Below are 23,485 nucleotides of genomic sequence, written 5' to 3'. Positions count from 1 at the left end.
CTGCCCACCCTAGACACCCTGAGTGTAGGGACTGCTGCTCAGGAAAGTGCCTTTGGCAGGAGGCAGAGAGGACAAAGACCCTGCTCATTAAAGACTGTGCGTGAGAACCGGGTTCTTTCAGACCTTCTTTATCCCCTCTTGACTGCTATGCTTCTAGGAAGCGGAAGGGATTTGTTACTGAAAAATAATTATTATCTCTCTGTCATTTTCACAGGAGTGAGTAAATCTAAAAACACAGAGAAGGGAAGAAACCCCTCAAACATCCCAGTAAATAGCTTCTTGGAAGTTTAGACGGACCGTACCCCAGCCACATCATGCCCCGCTCAGATTCACGGTGGTCAAGCCTCCCAGACAAGATGGCAAGAAATCCAGTCCACTCGAGTCTTGTCAAAAGGCATCTATCTGGCTTTTAATACAAAATAACTCAGAGAAATACAGAAAGAAAATATCATACAAGCCAGTTATTGAATTAAAAATAAAAAATCCCCATCAAACAAATTTCAGTCACATTCCCTGTCTTTGGCCTGGATTAGAAAACAGGAAATTACGAACCAACCAATGTCTGTCCTTTTGAAGAAAACTCATTTAAAAAAAAAAAAGGAAAAAACCAAACAGTCCCTGAAATCTGGCAGGTGGTGTTGAGAGGCCACTGGAAGCTTGCCTTAGTCACCCTGGTGAAACGGGAGACATGTGGTGGTTGGAACACGGCCACCTCCTCAGTGTTGGCTAGTAACAGGCTTCATCAGAAGGGAAGATGCTGGCCCGGGCACCATCTGATGCCACTTACGCAGTCTGAGGCCTCCAGGTCAAGCAGCCTTGGAGTCTTCCACTCCGTATCTTCACTGAATCTCCCCCATATACAGTCTCTTGTCACTGGATGCTGAGAGAACTGAGGTGAAAAGAACAGAGAAGACAACTGGGAATAACGAAGGTTCAAGGAGACGTTGTGCTCGAGGGCTCTTGTGTAAAGAGCCAATTTTGGTATAAAAGAGCAATTCGATTTGGCTGAAATTCCCCTCCTCCTAAACACCATTCACAGGGACCCGGAGTCTGGCTTTTCAATCCAAGCCCTCTCCAAACCACAAGGGTGGACGGGACTCAGGGGAATACATCATCAGGCTCTAAATCCGCATGTCCCTTGTCAGTCAGGCCCTCAGAAAAAGACCTCAGTCATCCTGGAAGAGGAGAAACAACGCCTGTGGCAGTCATTTTGTAAATGCGCTTCTGCTTGCTACACTTAGCCCTGGGGAAAGTTGCACTTCCTCCTCAAACTCAAGGCCCATTATTTAGTTAAGCTGGACAATAAAATCTATGTTAAGTTGCAATCTATATCTGAATAGTAAGAAATATCATTCTTTTTATCCAAATACATCATTGAAACACAGACTTGAAGTAAACTCAAAAGAACTAGAAATAGGAAGAATAACCAACCTCCCTTTGAGAGTGAGAAGAAAATGGAACGTTGTTCTTACCCTCACCACTTAGAACAAAGGTGGGACTGTCAATGACACCCATCAAGACTGGATGGAAATTCACATAAAACAGACGTCCACCTCTGTCCCTGCATTCTCAAGGCCCCTTTAGGGAGATTCCCACAGTTCCCCCCTCCCTAGACTTACTGATGGGCTCGTCGGGGTGGAAAGCCACTTCATTGATGGAGCCAGCATGGCCGGGCAGCTTATATAAAATCCTCCTGCTTGTGGTATCCCACACGTACACAAACCTGCAAGCATCATGAAGAGCAAGGGTAAGGCCTCCCAGAACTGAGGGTAGGGCAGAGGCATGGCTTTTTAAGGGAAATGGAAGCAATGATTTGTTTATTGCCTCTATATTTATTGAACTGTGTTCTAGATTTTAGAAACTAAGAATACAAATTTTTTTTTTTTTTGAGGAAGACTAGGCCTGAGCTAACATCTGCTGCCAATCCTCCTCTTTTTGCTGAGAAAGACTGGCCCTGAGCTAACATCCATGCCCATCTTCCTCTACTTTATATGTGGGATGCCTACCACAGCACGGCTTGCCAAGCGGTGCCATGTCCACAGCCGGGATCTGAACCGGCGAACCCTGGGCCGCTGAAGCAGAACGTGTGCACTTAACCGCTGCGCCACCAGGCCGGCCCTAAGAATACAGATTTTGAATGAGGCATGGACCCTGCCCTTGAGTAACTGGGTGGAGAAATAGGAATAGCTAAAAATATAAGCATTACTGGTATTTTCAAACACTAGCTTCTGAACTGGGAAAGAAAATGGAGAAGAAAGACAAACAGTTTTCCCTACGGACTTCACACAGAAATCTTCTTCAAAGAACATCCGATATAATTAGGCTGTAGTTAACCTCATGTGCATCCAGGCACATCTTAAAGGTCACCCAATTCATGGCAGGGTGGGAGCCTAGGTTGCAGATCCACCTGAACTTCTTGGTATTGTATTCAAAGCACAGAGCTCAGAGAAGGGAAGGGACATTTCTGCTATACAAACATGGCCCAAATATACACACAATCCAAAGCTTGCACTGAACTCATGGCCAGAAAGAATGCTGAATTCTAGCAGGGGAAGTGGTCAGTGGAAACCAGCTAAAGTCATTTTATAGACAAGGAAACTAAAGTACAGTGACTCTTCCAAGGTGACGCAGTCCATCAGTGGCCAAACTAAAATTAGTACTCTTAATATAGTCCAGTATTCTTTCTCTTACCACCCTCAAACACCTTGCTCCTCCCACCAAAAGAAGTTCCTGTGGCCCTCAACCGTACTTGGGTCATTTCAAGTTGAAGGGTAAAATAAAGAGAGATTATCTTCATATAACCATGCAAAAATAATCTGTTGGTAAATTTAAAGGGCTGGTGGTTTTCAAGCAGGTTACAAAAATTATTTACATATTTATTTTATTCAGTCAACCACCTTAAATGGTATAGTCACGAGTCCTTGATGCCTAGTTCTGATGCGAAATTACACTTCTGGTCTCAATTACACCGTTTAGCTCTCAGGGGGAGGCTCCACAGGAACTAAATCAAAGTTCCAAGAGGATGGAAGAGGAGCGGGAACCCAATTTGTCTACAGACTCCTGTGATGCTCATGCTCTCCCCACTGTCTTCTTTCCTGCCACGCACAAGTAACGGTCCTCACTAATCCAGCTAAGGGCAGTGTGGCATAGTGAAAAAGTGTATGAGCTTGGAGTCAGAAAGACCTGGGTTCAAGTCTCAATGCAACTATGTAACAGCTAAGTAACCTCAGACAATTACTTATTACTAAGCTTCTTTGAGCTTCCCTTTCTTTAGTTGTAATGACGGAGATAATACTGATCTCACAGCTTGGTGGAGAGAAATAAGAAGATAATGTAGGCCAAGTGCTGCACACAGAATTAATGAAGCTCCTGTTATGATGAATGTCCTCTCAAAAGAGAATCGCGTGAAGTCAACAGGCTGACCAAATGACTCATGGCAGAGAGACTGGCCAGGCTCCCCGCAGTCCTTGATAGGACTGCTAAAGGGTTTCAAGTCTGAACAGGAGGAGCCAGGTGATTTGCAAGTAGAGAGGGGCAGTTTGCCAAATCCAGGCCAAGCTGAAAAGCAGTTTTCGGAGAAGGAGGGTACATTTCCCAGGCACATAAAAGCCAGCAGAACCCCAGATGTCCAAGGGTTTACTTCAAGGCCTCCCTCTGCATGGCCGCCAATTAGATGCTAAATTTAGAGGGGTTCCCTGTCCGCCCCTCACTTTGGCATGGCAACATTCAGCAGGAACCAGGCTCTTTATGTAACACAGCTGCCCGCTGACTTGGGGCTAGCTGGCGAGGTGGCTGTGAAATCTGGCCAAGCCCCAGCAGGCAGCCACACAGGCTTTCCCCAGACCAGAGCCATGCGTCCACACGTAAGGTTTAAAGGACAGTGGGGAGGGAGGAGAGGACACAGAAAGTCAGAAAGGGCCAATGTCACAAATAAACTGCTCAGAGGAAAAGCTTATGCAAATATCACTGAAACGCCTAATTACATAGGAAAGATACAATATCTCTGCTGAAAACTGTATAAAAACACTTAGAATACTCTATCAGAATGCAAGACACCTTAGGCTGTGGAGACCCGTTTCTTAAGGTCTTCTTTAGTAACCCGACAACTGAACATCCCTTAGACTCCCTCTTCAAGGCAGCTCTCTAAACTGCCAGGACTCAAACCATCCATGCGGCACTGTTTCACTTGGACCCTTTTTTCTACAGATTTTTCCAGATATTAAACTTGCCAGGAAAAAAAGGTGGACTCTGGAACCTTCAGTTACATTCAGCACTGTTCACAAACGGAAAGGCTTCCCTGTGAGGCTTCCCTGTGGCTGTGCTAGGGCCCCAACAGAAGACCCTGGGATGTGCTGGAAGCCCGAGCTCGCCCAGGCAAGGCGTCCTGTTTACAGGACGGTGCCTGTTCAGCAGAGAGGCAGGAAAGTCTGTAATGGGGAGAATGAAGGGTTAGGCTGAACAGGGTTAAGACCTCTCCCAATGGGAAGTTAAACCAACAGTTTGCCATTAGAGGGCCTCATCATTCCTCACCATTCAACAGTGTTCAACTCTTCAACCTCTGACTTCCTCCCAAGTACAGGTTGCCATAGACATACCAAATACAGCAGCATCTGACAGAAGAATTCTCTCCCTTCTGGTTCTAATTCATCACATAATGCCTTAGACAGTTTAAACTGACAGCTAAGAAAGCCTCAGTCTCTTAATTCAGCTCACGGTAGGAAAGGACCTGGCCCACATGTGGCCACGCCCACCACCCAGCAATCAGGGCACTTCCCCCAGTGAACCAGACCCAGCTTTGAACCGTCCCCAACGAGGCAGCCATGACCCAGAGCCGAACTGAGAGGTAGGGTAAAACACGACTGCCATCCTTGAGCTAGGAATCCATTCATGTAATATTCACTAAGTGCTTATGTCAAGCACTGCCCTGGGCTCAGAGATGACTAAGACTCATTCCCTGACCTCTTGGAGCAGATAATTTAGTGGGCGTGTCCCACTATGTCTGACTGTAAGAGGTAATAAATGCTAATAAAGGTTAGATGTATAAAACGTGATGACAGCACAGAGCAATCAGTTATGCCCAAGAGGTAAGGGAGAGACAGCCAGGGAAAGTTGATACACGCAACAGAGGTGATTACTGGAGAGATACAGAGTTTGGACAACGGAGAAGAGGGGAAGTGAGAGAGAAGCCTGGAGGCACCGGGATCAAAGAAGAGGGAAACTTCCACGCGAGCGTGAGCGCAGCACTGCCGGGATGGGGGAGGTGAGGACACAGCATGTTCCGGAATGAACTGCAGCATCGCAGAGGAACCTGACGAGGAAAACTGGCGCCTGCTGAATTTTATGATCACGGCAAAAGGAATTCAACAGAATCAAAGAAACTGTTTACCCTCCAGGTCTAAAATGTGTCCAAAGAGGGTGGAAATGACATGTTTGGCTGACATGATCTTTAAACCCTTCCTACCGCACACAGTTTCACCTCTAAGGACAGCTCTAACTCCACATCTGCTCTAGCTCGGTACCGGCACTTCAAGTACCAAACATAAGACACCTGCAGAGCTACAGCGTTCCTCACCTCACACCCAGTGACCCTTACCTGTCGGCTGAGCCAGCTGCTATCTTGCTTCCATCAGGTGACCAAGAACATCTCAGAAGATTCTGTAATGACAAATAAGCAGGAGTGCAACAAATATAGTAACATACCAAATCCCTCTTTATTAGACTAGAGAATCAATGAGAGACTTTAAATTTTTTAAGTCGAGTTTTAATTATTCTCCCCAGAAAGATGACTGGCAATTATCTTGTATTCTGTGGCCCAAGACAGCATACTTTGTTATTTCATACCATATAAAAACCAACTGTAGAAAATGCTTAATTTATGGTAAATTAGAGTGAACCAGGCAACAAAATTTTGTTCTGCCTACAAATGGAGGCCTCCTTTGCCCTGTTTATCTTGATCCTCACTAAAAATTTTTTCTGGGAGGCCTGCCCCATGGCCTAGTGGTTAAGTTTGGTGTGCTGCACTTTGGTAACCCAGGTTTGGTTCCCGGGTGTGGACCTATACCACTCGGTGGTGGCCATGCTGTGGCAGCAGCTCACATACAAAACAGAGGACGACTGGAACAGATGTTAGCTCAGAGCAAATCTTCCTCAGCAAAAAAGAAAAAGAAAAAAACGTGTATTTATCTTGAAGGAAAATAGAAATAAAACCAAGTCCAATAAAAAGTAGGATTTGATTTATAAAGTGAAACTGAATCTCAATGGACTCTCAAAAGAAAGACATTATTCTCTATTAACAAATTATCTGGAGGAAAATCTGCTTTCAAGAGCTGACCAGGGATTTGAGGGTTTAGAAAAAATCTCTCTCTCTCAGAACTTGGGCCATGGTGCTTACTGAAGGGAGGGATGCATTCTCAGGGGTCTTAATAGCTGGTCACTGGGAGGGTGAGGAAGGCCATCTGGGTAATAGCCTTGGACGCCTAACCTAACACTGACCTAAGAGGGTCATGGTTTCCAAGGAATTAAAAGCATAAGACTGTCTGGTTTTAGTCAGAAGTCCTGTATTTGCGGGTTGGCCCCACCACTCTCCATCTCTGTGACTGCCTTCCCCCCTATGCCTCTGTGAGTTTTATTCCTGGCAAGAACAGTTTTGATGGGGAACAGTGTTACTGGAATGGAGCCCCTTAGTAGTTACTGCTCTCTATCCTTAGCACCATCTTTTTTTTATTTGTTTTGCTTAAAGTGAGATTTAATTGACACAACATTGTATTCATTTTAGATGCACAACATAATGACTTGATATATGTAAACACTGTGCCTTAGCATCATTTTAAATGTTTCTTGAATCAAATGGATGGTGAAACTCCATTGCCATGCAGGACTCACCTTTTCGAAGTTGTGCACATTTCCTTGAAATATCTTCACACATCTCTCTTTGGGAGCAAATGGCCGGACATCCCAGACCCGGACTACAAATTCACACAAATAAAGCAAAACAGCATTCAGCCAGAGGCCTCCTGAGAATCCAGCTAAAATCAGTATCCTATCAATGATATCAATGACAGATGCTGTTTCCTGGGTAGGGGAGGTCCAACATGGTACCCTGCTACCTGGAAAGGTTCTTTTCTTTTTCTAACAGGAATGAAATGCGTTCAAGTTCCATTAACAGGAACTAAGGGCAAAGAAGAAGGCTGAGGGGATAGGAAGGGAAAATGTCAAACACACTCCTGGGGATTTGCAAAGAAAGTAGTTGGGTGTAATACTAATTTCAACAAAACATTTTGCAAATTATTCCTCTGCCAACCCAAGGAGCCACATCTAGCAAAGCTTTGATCTGACAACCTAAAGACCACTATTATGACAATCAATCTTTTATAAAAGCCAAACTCAGGACTCACCTTTTCTAATTTTGCTCATAGGGGCACCTGACAGTCTAAAATTGTCAAATGTACCAAGAAGCAGAAAGAGTAAACTTTGAGTCTGATTTTAGCCCTGGTATATACAAGTGACATCAGGTAAATAGTGAGGTTCTTTGTATTTTGGTTTCCTACGTAAAATGAGAAAACCACTTGATTTTTTTTTTTAAAGGGTATTTTAAGGATCAAATAAGATGATATATGTGAAAGGGCTCTAAAAGATTGGAGGCAATAAACAAAAATAAAGAATTTGTAATTTTACTATATAGCCATAAAAAAGAAAACTTTATTATTATTTTAATAACCACTTAGGGAATTTGACCTTTCCTTACTGTGAACAACGCTAGAATGAATCAATGGGAAATCCATTGAAACCAAGATAGTTTATAAACACCCATGGTAAGTAGTGGCTATAGCCATTGTTAACTAAAGCTATACCTATAGTGGAATTTGAGAGATGTTTTATTTGAGTGTGAACAAAATGACAACAATCTTTGAAGTCAGGCATAAAAAGGTGAAGCTATGCATGTCAGTGTGCTGTTGAGCTGAGAACACAGTTAGAAGGTAAGGATGTTCATTCATTCAACAAATATGTATTGAGCACCCTTTGAGTGCTAGGCACTATTTTTGTTACAAAATATCAGTGAAAATATTTTAGTTCCTGACAAACCTATAAATTTTTATGCCAGAGGGGCATTTCCAAACTCTCCCAATTAAGCATATAACCCAACAAGTCATCCTCCTTTTTTGCTATGTAGACCCATTCTCCCACCCAACAACTCAAAAACAAGTAAAGAAAGGACAAGAGTGTGTGTTTGTGTAAATCCAGACTGTTGAAGTGTTTTAATGAGGCCCTCTTATCACATCAATGTTTTGGAGCAGGCAGGGAAGACACACCAGCAGAAAGAGCACCACTGAGATATCAAGAGGTCTACTGATCACCCAGGCTTGACGCTCTCTGAAAATGCTTGAGAACCACCTTGAATCCACCACCAGACTCTTGCCTTTTTTAATACACGAATCACCAAGAGTTTCTTGCACCCTGCTTGAATCCACAGCCTTGGATTCATAGCACGCCAGAGCTGAAATGGGCCTTAAAAGTAAAGTCCAGTCCTTTTATAGTATCAGTGCAGAAACTGATGCCCAGAGAGAAGTGCTATGCGCAAAGTTGCTCATGGATTAGACGGCAGATCTGGGACTACAATCTTGGCTTCTTGACTATCTCTTCCAAAGTTTTTCTATTACAATATGTTCTCCTAATTGCCCTGGTGGAAACAAACCTGCAAGCCATCCTTGTCTCTTTCTGTGGACCCTCATTTATCCCAACACACATTTCTAGCACCCCACGCCCACTTTATTTAGGGTCCACAAAGACTGGGCATTGGAGAGCTTTCCTCTCCAAAGTTACCTGTATTGTCCATTGCATTGGACAAGAGGTAAGAGCCTTCAGAGCTTAAACTCAGGCCAGTCACTGAATCTGCATGGCCTCTCATGGTATAGGTCAGCTTGTTTTGGCGCAGGTCCCAGACCTGCAAAACAAAAAGGTGCTCCCAGAAATCAAATCGTGAACAGCAAAGAAATAAAGTTACCAGAGTCAACTGCCTGGAGAAATTGCTATCCCTTCTTAATCTGGCTCTGGGCCAAGTACTAGGTTTCCGCAAAATAGATGATTTCTATCAAAGGAAAAAATCCTTATCTTTCTAAAAAGAGAATCAAAGTTACTATGTTTGACTAGATAGAGACAAACTAATGAATGTCAAGTATTAAGGTAAAGTTCAACAAAAAATAATAGAATTTATAGAGGTTATTTTCAAATCATAACAAAATGTATTAGGAATTAAAAACTAAGTAGCATTTAAAATGCTTTAACTATGATTCTTAGCAATTAAAAATAAATTATTCGAACTATATAAAACAAGTAAACATGTCATTTGAAAAGGGCATGATTTCAGGTAAAACGTATACAACAAGGTAATATGCAAAAATACAGAGGCTTAAAAATGTTCATTTAATGTCATAATATGTTTTTGCACACACACATATACATATATACACACCATGGAAAAGCATAATTATTTAAACAAAAATAAACTGCAGATTCACTGTTGCCTGGGTAGGAAAGGTAAGAGAAACAGTTCAGCTGAAAATAACCCAATGTCAGACAGGGAACACAAACGGTTTATTAAGTTATGGCTCATTTTGGCACACTGCAACACTATGAGTTCCCATGCTAGAGGTAATACAGAAGAATGGAAAGACGGAGATTTAGGGCCAGACTGAACCAGTCTTTGCCACTTAACAATTATGGTTATTGGGCCACTGACCCCCTCTGAACCTGTTTCTGGTCTGTAAGACGGGGATAACAACATTTACTTCTTATGGCTGTTGTGAGGATTACAAATAGAATGCTTAGCACATATATGCCCGTATGCCTGGTACACAGCAGGCCCTCAATAATTGGTAGCTATTATTAAGTGACTCCTAAAAATAACTGAAGACTAAATGTAAAAATGTTTATATAATAAGCTATTAAGTAAATAAGGAAAATACAAAACAGTATTTATATTTACATAGACTGCAATTATGTAAAAAATAGATTAAAGACAATAGAAATGGTCTGGAATGTCACATAGAAAAAGAACAGCAATTTTGTAAAGGTCATTGGTATTCCACAAAATTTCCTCCAAATTTGATGTAATATTGCCATGCAGATTTTCTAACTGAAAAATTATTTTTGCTGTCCCTTTAATCAAGGCACTTTCCTCATCCAGAAATGAGATCAGCATTTTATGTCAAAGCAACACATAAGACAGACAACTCCACTTTCTCCATCAATAACTCACTCATGTGTGGAACCCAACATACTTGATACACAATCATTTTCGTGTCAGGATGTTTGCTGCCTCAATAATCAGGAAAGCTTGAAATGGCCGACATTTTTTGTTCAAGCTGTGTTCCTCCTCTTCAGAGAAGGCATTGGCAAAATCTTTAGCTTCGTAACAACTAGGAGAGAATGAAATTTGCCGTCCCTCACAGCACGTGGGTGCTATTTCCAGACTTTCTTCCTTGAGGCCTGCATACACTGTTCGTGCAGAGCCAAAACGTATCTGGGATTTGCCACAAAGAGAGTGAGCAGGGCACTAATTTAAGCAAAACACTTTGCAAATGTCCTAATCAGCTGTTCAGTGGACATTTGGGCATCTGATTAATGACAGGCACTGCTGGAGATTAAAAAAAAAATGACACAGTCTCTGGTCTCAAGGAGCTTCCAGTCTAGTAGGGAAAACAGACATGGAAACACGTGATGAGAGGCCTGTACGAGGGGCAACAGCACCGAGGGCAGAGGGGTTAACTCTCCAGTGGTACAGGGATGGGAGTGAGAAAGGGAAGGCTCCACAGAGAATGAAGCACGTCGGCAGGCTATGGAAGAAGAAAGAGGTATTTTTTCCTTAGATGAAGGGGAAGATTATTCCCAGGCAGAAATAATATGTAAAAGCAGAGAGGCACTAAAAAATCGTTGGATTGTAGGGCATTAGGCAAAGAGAGGTAGCAGACGATGCTTGAGAGGTAAGCAGGCAGAAGTCAGCTCATGAAAGGTTCTGAATGCCTGGCTTGGACTTTATCTCCCTCACTGGGGAGCCACCACAGAAGGGTTCAGAGTAGTGGAATGAGTTGGCCAGATCTGCATTCTAGAAAGATCCTTCTGGCCCAGATAACTGAAGGGATGAGAGAAAAGCCTGGAAAACCAATGAGGATCTATTCTACCCCCTTATCCATTACGTTAAAAAAACCAAAACAAAACAAAGAACAAAAAAACTCCACTGACTGAACTCCCACTCTGACTAGAGCTCAGGATTTTAAGAAATGCCAAAGAAGTACCAGTCGGACCTTCAAGCCATCAAGCAGAGGCACATTTCCTTCTTTTGTTCATTTTCCTCTGACTCCCTGATCCTGTCCCCAGAAGAAAGTTGTGAGGTTGGCAGGAAGAGCATATTTGCTCACAAACACACATGGAACTTGTTCCCCTCAGATTTTACCAGGGGCTCCCATTCCCTGCACCCCTTTCTGAGAACAGGCAGTGCTCTGTGACAGACTGAGAAGCAAACACACCATGCTCTTCCAGGAGCACCCCAGTGTGGTGAGGGAGCGCAGGGGCTTGTCGAACACGTGCTCGAGACTGGTAAGCACTGAAGTGCTTCAGAGGCCCTTGTTAAGGGACTGGAGGCAATCTGACAGAGTGGAGAGATTCCTCGCCCCTGGAGACAGGGTTCTGGTCTGGCTCTACCACTGACGGAGTGATAGACTCTGTGATCTTGGCAAATCACTTACCCTCCTAGGGCTTCGCTTTAGTCATCTGTAATATAAGACGGATGACTACATGCCTAGGGTCCTTTTCAGGTTTGATATTCTCTGAGTCTATTTTTGATTGAAGAGGAGCCTCTCTTTTGCATTTTTAAGGAAATTTATGAGGGCCAGAGGACAATAAAGAGTCTTTCTGGGTCCAGGGGCCATTACTCTTCCGTAAGCATGTAAGAACTGGTGTTGTTAGATAGGGAGAAGACTGAAATTCTAACGGTGTCACATCTCTCCAGCACTCCCCTTAGTTATGCAGGGGCAAAATGAAGTCAAACAACTATAGCAACCTTATTTCAAATACTGTCTCTATTAACTGCTATTGCCAGAAAACAATCTGGTGACCTGTATCCAAAATAGGAAACATCCTTATACCTGTTAACACATGAATTTTTATCTAGAAATCTATTCTAAGGAAATAATTAGATACGGAAAAAGTTCCATGTACAAATATATCCACAGCAGTATAATTTGTGATAATGATACATATGAAACAGTCTCAATGTCCAGTGACATGGTTATTAGTTTACTACATTACTGGATATTCTAATAAGAAAAGAAAAATGATGATGATAATGGCAGCTGACATACTGAACAGTTACTATGTAACTGCCATGTTGCTGGGAGTAGTACATTCTTTACTCATTTAATCCATATAAAAACTGCATGAGGTAGGCTGATTATTCCCATTTAGAGATAAGAAACGGAAACTCAAAGAGGTTAAATAACTTTCTTTTTTTTTTTCAGTGAGGAAGATTTGCCCTAAGCTAACATTTGTTGCCAATCTTCCTCTATTTTGTATGTGGGTCACTCCCTCAGCATGGCTGACAAGTTGTGTAGGTCCATGCCTACACCTGAGTACCACCACTCAGGCTCTGAACCCACAAACCTGGGCCACTGAAGCTGAGTGCACCAAACTTAACCACTACACTATGGGGCCGGCCTCTTAAATGACTTTCTTAAGATTACATAGCTGGCAATTAAGTGGCAGAGTCAAGAAAATGATCCTAAGTTCTGGGGATGTTATGTACAGCATGGTGACTAAAGTTAACAATACTGTATATATATCTGAAAGTTGCTAAGAGAGTAGACCTTAAAAGTTCTCGCCATAAGAAAAAAGATGGTGATGGATGTTAACTAAATTTATTGTGGTAATCATTTTGCAATACATACACATATGAAATCATCATGTTGTACACCTAAAATGAATACAATGCTATATGTCAATTATGTCTCAATAAAACTAGAGGAAAAAAAGAGAAAAAAGATCCTAACTATAATGCTACGTGACTTTAACTACAATGCAAATAAGGTAAGAGTGATGTGATAGAGACGAACCAGGAAGGTCTAGTTTTGTCTAAGAATCCTCTCTGAAGAGAAGATACCTGAGCTGAGATTGAAGGCAAGAGTGAGTTAGCCAGGGTAATATCTAGGGCAGGGCTGTTCCAGACAAGGGACTGTTATTAAGTGAAAAGAGCTTCATAGAAGATTTTATCTAAAGTGTGAATATTAAGATGTTTACATACAAAACACTATGGCACAGGAAAACACTGGGAAGAAGTATACTGAAACATCAAGAGTGACTGAAAAAACTGTCATTTCTATTACTAAAAACATTTAAATTGTAACAAATAATTTTATCTTAATTTTTATAATTTTATTCCCAATAAAGCTGATTTAGTAAATATTCATTTGAATGCAATTTTTACATCTGTGCAAAACTTCTAAGGTCAATAAGTAGACAAATCAGGAAAGTCTATCCTGAGGTTTGGTTTTGAAAATAAGATATACTATACACAGTGCACAAATAGGGAGCTCTCAATGCTGACAAGAGAAGGCAGGCATCTTGATCAGGTACACAATAAGGATGGCCCAGTTTTGGGGATACTGTGTTCACTTCTAACAAAAAAAAAATCCTTGAAAACAAAGCATTGGCAGAAAAATTTGAATGCTTTTGGACAGAATACAGACTTTTTAGGTTTAGAAGGATAAAGACTACAACGCTATGATGTAAAGTTATAAAATATATAGAGTGACTGGGAACTAATTCACCAAATTATACAAAACTAGAACCAGAGGACTTCTCAAGGAAATATGAAAGGCAACATTTTAGAAACAAGCTAATGCTGCACATAATTGCTGTACTCATGGTACTATCTTTATACACTCCCAATATTTGAGATTAGTTTGGATTTCAGAACAGAATTGGTATATATCACAGACAACAACTGGGATAAGCTATCTGCAGAAATGACCTACACTAAGAGAAGGTATAACATCCAGGATGTGTCTCAAAAGACATGGAAAACCTTCAAATTCTAAAAAGGGACTGGGTTTCCCTTCAGGAGTACAGCACAATTGAATATATCTGTTTTTCAGAAGGCTCAGAACAGTCTAGAGAAAGAGCCTGGAGTAAGCCATACTATCTGTGGCAAGAAGACCTTACCAGCACAAGAGTATTATTCTTAGGCTAGTCTATTCCCACAGTGGAGGTGAGGGCATCAGATTCTCCTAGCTTAAAAGAAGCCAGTCTTGATGGGTTACTTACTGTATGATTCCATTTAGATGATACATTATAGGAGGAAAAAACAGGTCAATAATTGGCAGGGGTTAGGGATGGGGAGAGGGTCTGACATAGCGGAACACTATGAAATTTTGTGAGGTGATAGAAATTGTTTTGGACCGTTTGTGGTAGTCACATGAATCCATGCAAGCATTAAAATTCATAGAACTGTACTTCACTTTATGCAAATTTAAATACTACTACTACTACCACCACTATCCTTAGAAGTATGAAAATACCTTGTCATAGCTTAATGTCACCAACCTACTCTCCCGTGTACAGGAAGCCCTCTAGTGATTCTAAAGCTAATGCCGAACTTCACCATGGGAAATAAGACATTAGTTCTTAAGATGATCTAAGTAGGTTCCCATGCTCTGATTCCACATTCTCTGTATTGTGGAAAAGGGATGGGAAGTTGAATTCTGGAAATGGGGAATTCTGAAGTATTTATGTGGCATCTAAGTGAGGGATGCCGAGCAGCTGGTTGTATACAGGGCTCTGCAGCTGAAGATCTGGGCTGGGACTATAGAGTCATCAGCACAGAGAGGACAATTACAGTCATGGAAGTAGATGAGAACTGTACAGGGAAAAGGTATATGGAGGGAAGGGCACCTAGGAAAGGACTCCGGAGAATAATGACATTTAAAGAATGCACAGAGAGAAAGCTTGCAGAGGTATCTGAAAAGTGTATGTCAGAAGGCAGGAGAGTATGCTGTCACAGCCACTTAAAAAGAACAAAAAAAAGGAATACAAAGATCTACTGGATTTAGTAACAGAGAGATTATTGGTGACCTTGAAGAGAACACGGTTAATGAAACAATGGAGGTGAAAGTCAGGCTGTTGAGGAGTGATCGAGAGACACAGAACTGAGGAATAAAAGGGAGACAGGGAATTAAGACAGTGAGTGTAGAAAAATCTTCAGGGGATTTCTCATAGGTATTAAGAGCACGACTCTGGAACCAAACTCTAGGTTTTGAACTGAGATTCCATCACCTATTAGCTTTATAACCTTGGGTCAAGTTGTTGAACCTCTCTTAGCTCAGTTTCCTCATCTGTCAAATGGCATTAACAGCACTTATGTCACAGGGTTACTGTGAAGCTTGAATGAATTAATAATGTCAAGCTTTAACAATGCCTGTCACAAAGTAAGAATTATGTAAGTGTTAGATGACAATGATAATACCATTATCATCACCACCATCACCATCTTTCAAGCAAGTTTGGCTATGAGGGGAGGACTGACAGGGCAGTAACAAGAGGATGTAGAGTTGAAGGAAGATCCCCACAACAACCCTATGAGGTAGATGTTATTGTTATTATTACCCCCGCTGCACACAGAGGCTTAAAGAAGGCAAAGAACTTGCTTGAAGTTGCAAACAACTAGAAAACGGTAGAACTGGGATTAGAATCCACGTCAACTACTTGAAAGCTTAAGCTACACCCTATTGCCCCATTGCCTCTTTCTCCAGCATCATTACCTTCTCTCATTCTTAGCTACAGATTCCTACAACGTTCCTTTCATAGTCTCAGAGGGAAAGACACACTGAGAGCTTAGGGTAGAGAATCCCAAACTGGTTCACTGCTATCTCACTAGGCTAACGTAGTTAAAAAGAAAGGTTTCAAATGTCTTTAGACATGGAATGCACTCTTCATTTTCACAGAGTCCCCTCACAGGGGCTTCACACTTCACATTAACTGCCTGGTCCCTGATGGCATTTGTATGTGCTATAATGCAAGCCTTGACTTAGGAAGTCATCAAGGACAGGACAGAAAGAAAACAAGATCTAAGTTACTATCTTCCTCTTAGTTTGCTATTAAGTGTAAAGCTACTACAATCTCAGAAGTTTGAGAAGATTCACCTCTGAGAGTGAAGACAGATGAAAGAGAAACATAACATAAATACCAAACATACCTTGATATCGTTGTCTATACCACCAGAAATAATCTGATCACTTGTGTCGTTGAAGGTCACAGCTAACACCTGGTAGGTGTTCTGAAATGTCTGGATGGCTGCTTTCTTTCGGATGTCCCAAAGCTGAAATAGAGGAACAGCAGAGTCTATAGCAACATTACTCTAAAAAGTAATTGCACAGTACACCCCTAAGTTCAAGGACTTTGTGGAAGTGAGCACATCTTTAATAGGGGCACCGTTCAGAAATTTTGCCTGGAGATCCTAGCAGGATGGTGGGAAATGACCACAATTTTGCCAAGATATCTAAAGGTTGGTGGAACAAATCACTTGGGTTATATTTTCAGGCTCCTTTGTTAAAGCTTGAATAAACACACTTAATCAACATTCTCTTAGAGTGGAAATCCTTTACTTGCTTAGTTCACATATTTTTAGCACAGCAAGGATACTAGACCAGTGTTTTCAAACTGTAGATCCTAACTCATTTACATTAACAAATACACAGGGAGACAGGAGGTTATATCAGCAAAAATGGCAGAGTAGGGAATGCCCAAAGATTGTCCCTCTACAAAAGCATAAAATTACCTGGCAAAAAACCTGGCGGAATCAACTTTATCAGGCCTCTAGAAACTGATCAAGAGTTTATAGCAACCAGGCAAACGCCTGATGAGGAAAAAATCCCGAGTCGTGGTGAAAGAGTTCCGTAGTGTTCTAACTTACCCTGGCTCCACCCCCTACTCAGCCACAGCTTTGAAGACAAGAGCCCACATTCTCCATATAGGTTCCCAGTACCGGAGGGAGAAGAATGGACCTTATTCCTTATTCTGAAAGCACTGTAGTTGTTTTTACCTGTCTAGCGGCTCCCTGAAGGATGAGCTCAGGGTCTGCTTTTATTCTGCCTAACTTGGAACTCTCCCAGGGCAGAGTGGTAACAGCTGGGGCAAACAAAAGACAAACCAAAAAGCTAGGAAGGAAAGGCTGGGGACTGGGACAATTCGGAGAATAAGGGCCATGAAAAGCTCTGACATATTCCTGGGACTCTAGAAGGCCACTCGCATGCCCATGGCTGTGCAAATGCTCAGAAACGAGCTGAGAAGGCCCCACGCTCTCACCTCTCGCTGGCCCACAGGCTCTGCACAACAGGAAGTGAAGGCTAATGCAGCATAGTAAACGGCCCCAACACACACACACAGAGCCAATCTGCAAAGACCAGGAGAGCACCTCCTCCTCATTAAGAAAATCTCTGCCGAACCATTAGCAAATGACTAAGCTAAACAAACAGAGACATCAATGGCTACACACGACAAAGAATACAGACTTCACAAAAGTACTTCAGAGAATTAATGAAACAAACACAGCTACAACAAGAAGCAACAACAAACCCTGGGGAGAATCTAATTTCCAGAGTTGCCACATAATACTACTCAAACATCCAGTTTTCAACAAAAAACTTTGAGGCATGTAAAGGAGCAAAGAAGTATGGCTCAAACAGAAGAAAAACAGAAATTAACAGTCTTTTCAACAAATGGTGCTTGGACAACTGGATAACCACACGCAAGACAGTGAAGCTAGACCCTTACCTCAGACCATATGTAAAAATTAACTCAACATGGATCAAAGACCTAAATGTAAAAGCTAAAACTATAAAAATCTTAGAATGAAACATAGGGGTAAATCTTCATGACCTTCGATTTGGCAATGAATTATTAGATATGACAGCAGAAGCACAAACGACAAAAGAAAAAACAGGTAAACTAGACTTCATAAAAATAAAAAACTTTTGTACATCAAAGAATAGTAGCAAGAAAATGAGAGGACAACTGGAAGTGGGAGAAAATATTCGCAAATCATATATCTGATAAAGGTCTAGTAACCAGAATAAAGAACTCGTTTTTGTTTAAAGATTGGCACCTGAGCTAACAACTGTTGCCAGTCTTCTTTTTTCTTTTGCCCTGCTTTTTCTCCTAAAATCCTCCCAGCACCTAGTTGTATATTTTAGTTGTGGGTCCTTCTAGTTGTGACGTGCCACCTCAACATGGCCTTGTGAGCAGTGCCATGTCTGCACCCAGAATCTGAACCGGTGAAACCCTGGGCTGCCAAAGTGGAATGTGCGAACTTAACCACTAGGCCATGGGGCTGGCCCCAGAATAAAGAACTCTTACACCCAACAAGAAAAATACAAAAAGCCCAATTAACAAATGGGTAAAAGACTTGAATAACCATTTCTCTTCAGAAGATATATAAAAATGGCCAAAAAGCACATGAAAAGATGTTCAACATTATAAATCATTTGGGAAATACAAATCAAACCAAAAATTAGATATCACTTCACATTCGCTAGAATGGTTATTACAGAAGACAAAAACCACACACAGAAAATAACAAGTGCTGGGGCCAGCCCAGTGGTGGAGTGGCTAAGTTCATGTTCTCCACTTTGCAGGCCTGGGATTCGTGGGTTTAGATCCCAGGCGCAGACCTACACACTGCTCATCAAGCCATGCTGTGGCGGTATCCCACATAGAAAATAGAGGAAGACTGGCACAGACGTTAACTCAGGAATAATTTTCCTCAAGCAAAAAGAGGAAAATTGGCAACAGATGTTAGCTCAGGGCCAATCTTCTTCACCAAAAAAACAAAAAAAGAGAGAGAGAGAGAGAGAGAAATGGGGCTGGCTCCGTGGCTGAGTGGTTGAGTTCGCATGCTCCACTGTGGCGGCCCAGGGTTCGGATCCTGGGCTGCGGACATGGCACCGCTTGTCAGGCCACGTTGAGGTGGCATCCCACAACTAGAAGGACCTGCAACTAAGATATACAACTATGTGCAGGGGGGTTTGGGGAGATAAGCAGGAAAAAAAAAAGAGAAAGAAAGAAGAAAATAAGTGTTGGTGAGGATGTGGAGAAATTGGAATCCTCATACAGTGCTGGTGGGAATATAAAACGATATGGCTGGTTATAAGTTTGGACATTTCCCAAAAAGTTAAACACAGATAACCATATGACCCAGCAATCCCATTCTTAGATGTATACCCAAGTGAAACAAAAAGAGATGACTAAACAAAAATTTGTACATGAATGTGTGTAGCAGCATTCTTCACAATAGTTTTAAAAAGTAGAGATAATCCAATATCCACCAACTGATGAAGGGATAAACAAAAGATGTGTAGTCAGACAATGGAATATTGTTTAGCTACAAAAAGCAATGAAGTATTGATACATGCTACAATATGATTAACTCTGAAAACATTATGCTAAGTGAAAGAAACCAGACACAAAAGACCACATATTGTATGACTCTATTTATATGAAATAGTCACAACAGGCAAGTCTGTAGAGACAGAAAACAGATTAGTGGCTGCCAGGGGCTGGAAGGTAGGGGAAAAGCGGTGGCCACTTAATGAGTATGCAGTTTCTTTTTGGGGGTGATGAAAATGTTCTGGTATTGGAATGTGGTGATGGTCACATAACATTGTGAATGTACTAAAAGCCACTGAATTGTGTACTTTTTAAAGTGGTTGAAATGGTGAATTTTATCTCAAAAAAATTACAGAAAGGAAGATAGCAAATGTCACATATAGAAAGGGTTGGTTCATAAAGCATATAGATGTACTGAGGGGAGTATATACTGGGTCACAGTATAAAATGCATTCCTTAATGTGGGCTGTGATAAAAAACATTTAAAAGTTACTGTGCTTAGACGATATAGTTTAACCCCAACTTTTATAGATGAGGAACTAAAGCTCAAAGAAAGAACTGACTTGAAGAACACCCGGCAACTCAACAGCAAAACGAGGACTAGAATTTAGTCCATTCTAAATTCTATTTAGATTCTATTACATTAAAGTTGTATTAACTTAAAAAGTATTAAAATGTGCGCTAATTTCTTATAATTACAGAAGTAATATATGCTTATTTTAGAAAATTAGCATTATTTTTAATGGCTGCTTGATTTATTAATAAAAGGAGAGGAAGGAAGATGATTAGGTATAACCACTCTAGAAAACCATACTTTAAACAATTTGGTTCTCTTTTTTAAAAAATAAGCTTATAATACGACAAGGGTCTACATTGTTAAAGTGAGGATAATAGAGAGGGCCTAGAGATGTTTCAATAAATGACTACAGACTTGAGAAGATGAGCCACGCGGAAATGTTTTAAGAGTATAGGTCATTTCATTCAGAAGAGAAAGACTTTGGGGTGACTGTGTTTTAAAAGGTTGTCATAAAAAAGGAAGGGACCAGCCATGGAATCTCAGTAAAGGCCACGGGATTAAATTCAATCCTGTGGTAAACAAGTAGAGACTGCGTTGTCTCTGTGCCAAGATGCCTCTTCCTCCCAATTCTCATAGTTTAGGATGAAACGTAGTTTCTACTTCATTCATGGAAACATGAGCTAGAAAGGCTTAGGTTTAGTTACTCAGATCAATGGTCCAAAAAGAGTGCTTCTCTCCTCTTCTAGAGACCCAACCCCTGCACCTCAATCCTTCTGGCTACAGAATCAAGCCCAGACCTCCTAGCTTGGAATTCAAGGCCCTGATAATCTAGCTCCACATATCTTAACAGAGTTACTACAATCTTTGTTTTAACAGATATTCTCTACTCAGGTCAAATCAATCTTCGTCTTTATTCTAAAAGCTATGGCAGCCACTTAAAATCTGATTCAAATATTTCAGAATTTTAGTTCTAGACAACCATCGTTTTTAAAAGACTATTTTACTTTGAAATATTCACAAATTGACAAAAAAAAAGTTGGAAGAGAACATTTGTTTTGCCTAAATCATTTGAGAGTTGCTGACCTAACTGCCTATCGTTCCTAGATACTTTAGTGTGTCTATCCTACAAAGATATTCTCCTACATAATGTCAACACAACCATCAGAATCAAGAAATTAACACTGACACATTACTACCATCTGATCCTCAGATCTCCTTCTGGTTTTAGCACTTGTCCCAGTAATGTCTTTTATTGCAGAAAGATTTAGTTCGGAATCACATGTTGACTTTAGCTATCAGGTAGTCTCCTTCAGCCTGAAGAGTCTCAGACTTTCCTTGAGTTTCACTACCTTGACACTTCTCAAAATTATAGGACAGTTATTTTGTAGAATGTCCCTCATTTTGGGTTGTCTGATGTTTCCTCATGATTACAGTCAAGTTACAAATCTTTGCAGAATATCACTGAAGTGATGCTGCATTTTCACCACATTCTATCGAGTGGCTCACGATTTTGATTTGTCCCATTACTGGTAATGTTCAATTTGATCATCTGAATAAGATGTTCTTTTGACAAGCTTTCTTGCACAAGATGTTCCAGGCTCATCATGTACTTTTTCTGCCCAGTCCTAAATTAAGGAGCCCTGGTTCCTTTTAGCAGAAAATGGTATAGGCCAAGACCTGTGCAGCAGATGCACTCATTGCTATTGGGGTGTTGTTGTTCCTAAACTCTCAGTGGACAGTTAGGCAATACGTGTACACAGAGGCACACACAGATCTGTAAACTCACGTCTACATCTATTTTTTCTAAGTTCACACTGAGACTTCCAATTCAACACCAACAATAGAATACGCACTTTAGTTTTCTCTTTTTCGGTATTGAGAAATCTGCCTCCCATTATACTTATTACATTTACTTACTTGATCAAGGTTCCTGTACGTAACCAATCTCCCATATCCTCTTCCATCCTTCTCCTGCATGGATGTCCCCCTTCCTTGGTTTGAACTGCGATTCCCATTCGGGGCTGACCCTATGTGGACCCCCTCCCTATCCTATTTGGATCATCTCTTTGTGTGAATGCCCTGTTTACTCTGTCTGGCTCTAATAACCATCTCCAGGCTGCCCTTCCCCAGGGATGCCATCCTCATCCTGCTCAGCGTCACCCTCCCTACCTGAACTGCTCCCACCCTGTGTGGGCACACCCTCAGCTCAGGCTCTGACACCCAGACTGTCTCCCCCACCAACATGCAGATGACCCTTTTACTCCGCTAGAGCACTGACTCTCCATGCTGGGCTGCTCCCTCTTGCTCCCCCTCTAATTCTCCACACCGCAATACCTACCCTGTGTTGTGTGGATGCCCTCCTTACCCTCCTCAGTCCCCATCTCCCTATACTTGACTGCCCCATCCTGTATGGATGCTCTCCTCACCTCACTTGGGCTCTGACACCCCACTCTGGGCCACTCTGGCCCACCTCACCTAACTCGAATAGCCTTCCCTTCTTTGGTTTATGTAAAGGCACTAGGACTGAATTGTTGGAGAAAGGGAACAATTTACACATATTATGATTTCACTTAATTGCTTTATTAGAAAAAATAATGAACTGCTAAAAAGTCTGCAAACTATCAGTATGGATAATGCCCAGGATATCACGTTTAGACTGAGAATGCAAGAGTTATTGAAGCCTTTGCTTTCTGTTGAGAACCCTGACAAGTAAAAAGCAACATGACATTTTCCCCCTTAGATAAGCAGCTGTTACTAAATTCCTGTACTTACAAACCAAGTAACAGAAAATAACAAAGCATTCCAACTTGACAAGTACCTAAAAGCATATGTAAAAGGCTGTTCAATGAAGCATTAATTAGAAATAATATGTTGAAATTAAAAATAAGGAACTGGTCAAAAAGCAGTCACCTTTAGGTGATGTGACATACTGCACATTTAAAAAAATATTACCTTGAGTAATAAAGTTAAAATAATCATTTCAAATCAAGTTTAATTAAGGGAGAAGAAACTGAAGGAAGCAAAGGACAAAAAAGACAGACATATTCACAAGAGAGTGTAGTAGAAAAAGAAAAAGCTAAGGAGAGACAGAAAGAGAAACAGGAGGACAGATATAAAGAACAAAAGACAAAATGCTAGTGAGAGAAAAGGTAAAGGAAGGAAAGGCAAAAATTAACATTAAGTTCCTAGATGTTTATTACAGCAGGCCCTCAATAAGGGTCTGTTAACAAAATTCATCAGGGCACTCTCATCTCTGACTTCCCTCTGAAATGCCAATTATCGAACCAGCTACTGTTAAGCCTCTCCAACTGTAGGACAAATAGGTTAAGAGCTCTGGGCTGTGGAACCATTCTGAAGCCACAGACTCTCCTCCTAGCCAAGCACCAAGGGGGCCCCAAGAGATTAGGTTTATTAAAAAAACCAGTTAGTAGAAAAACTTTTCAAAGCAGATAATCCAGTATGTCGGTGTCACCACCTCTAATTATGGAAAAAATCAAATTCATTTAAAAAGCAACAATCACAAGTTTAGTGTGGTTTCTC

The 23,485-nt window shown here is 41.3% G+C and overlaps 1 protein-coding gene across 1 annotated transcript in view; it reads right to left on the bottom strand.

Moving 5' to 3' along the window:
* Positions 1–384: 384 nt before the first annotated feature.
* SNRNP40 (small nuclear ribonucleoprotein U5 subunit 40) overlaps positions 385–23,485 on the bottom strand; it is a 32,663-nt gene continuing 9,562 nt past the window's right edge. Inside the window, exons 5-10 of the mRNA XM_014837965.3 lie at positions 16,241–16,363; positions 8,821–8,941; positions 6,883–6,965; positions 5,594–5,655; positions 1,620–1,723; positions 385–889 (exon numbers count right to left, since the gene is read on the bottom strand). Of these exons, the coding sequence (XP_014693451.1) occupies positions 840–889; positions 1,620–1,723; positions 5,594–5,655; positions 6,883–6,965; positions 8,821–8,941; positions 16,241–16,363 (543 nt within the window). The 3' untranslated portion in view covers positions 385–839. The remainder of the gene's footprint in view (positions 890–1,619; positions 1,724–5,593; positions 5,656–6,882; positions 6,966–8,820; positions 8,942–16,240; positions 16,364–23,485) is intronic.

Source organism: Equus asinus, chromosome 5 (assembly GCF_041296235.1).
Source record: "Equus asinus isolate D_3611 breed Donkey chromosome 5, EquAss-T2T_v2, whole genome shotgun sequence".
Taxonomy (NCBI): domain Eukaryota; kingdom Metazoa; phylum Chordata; class Mammalia; order Perissodactyla; family Equidae; genus Equus; species Equus asinus.
This window is presented reverse-complemented; position numbering and strand designations above follow the sequence as displayed.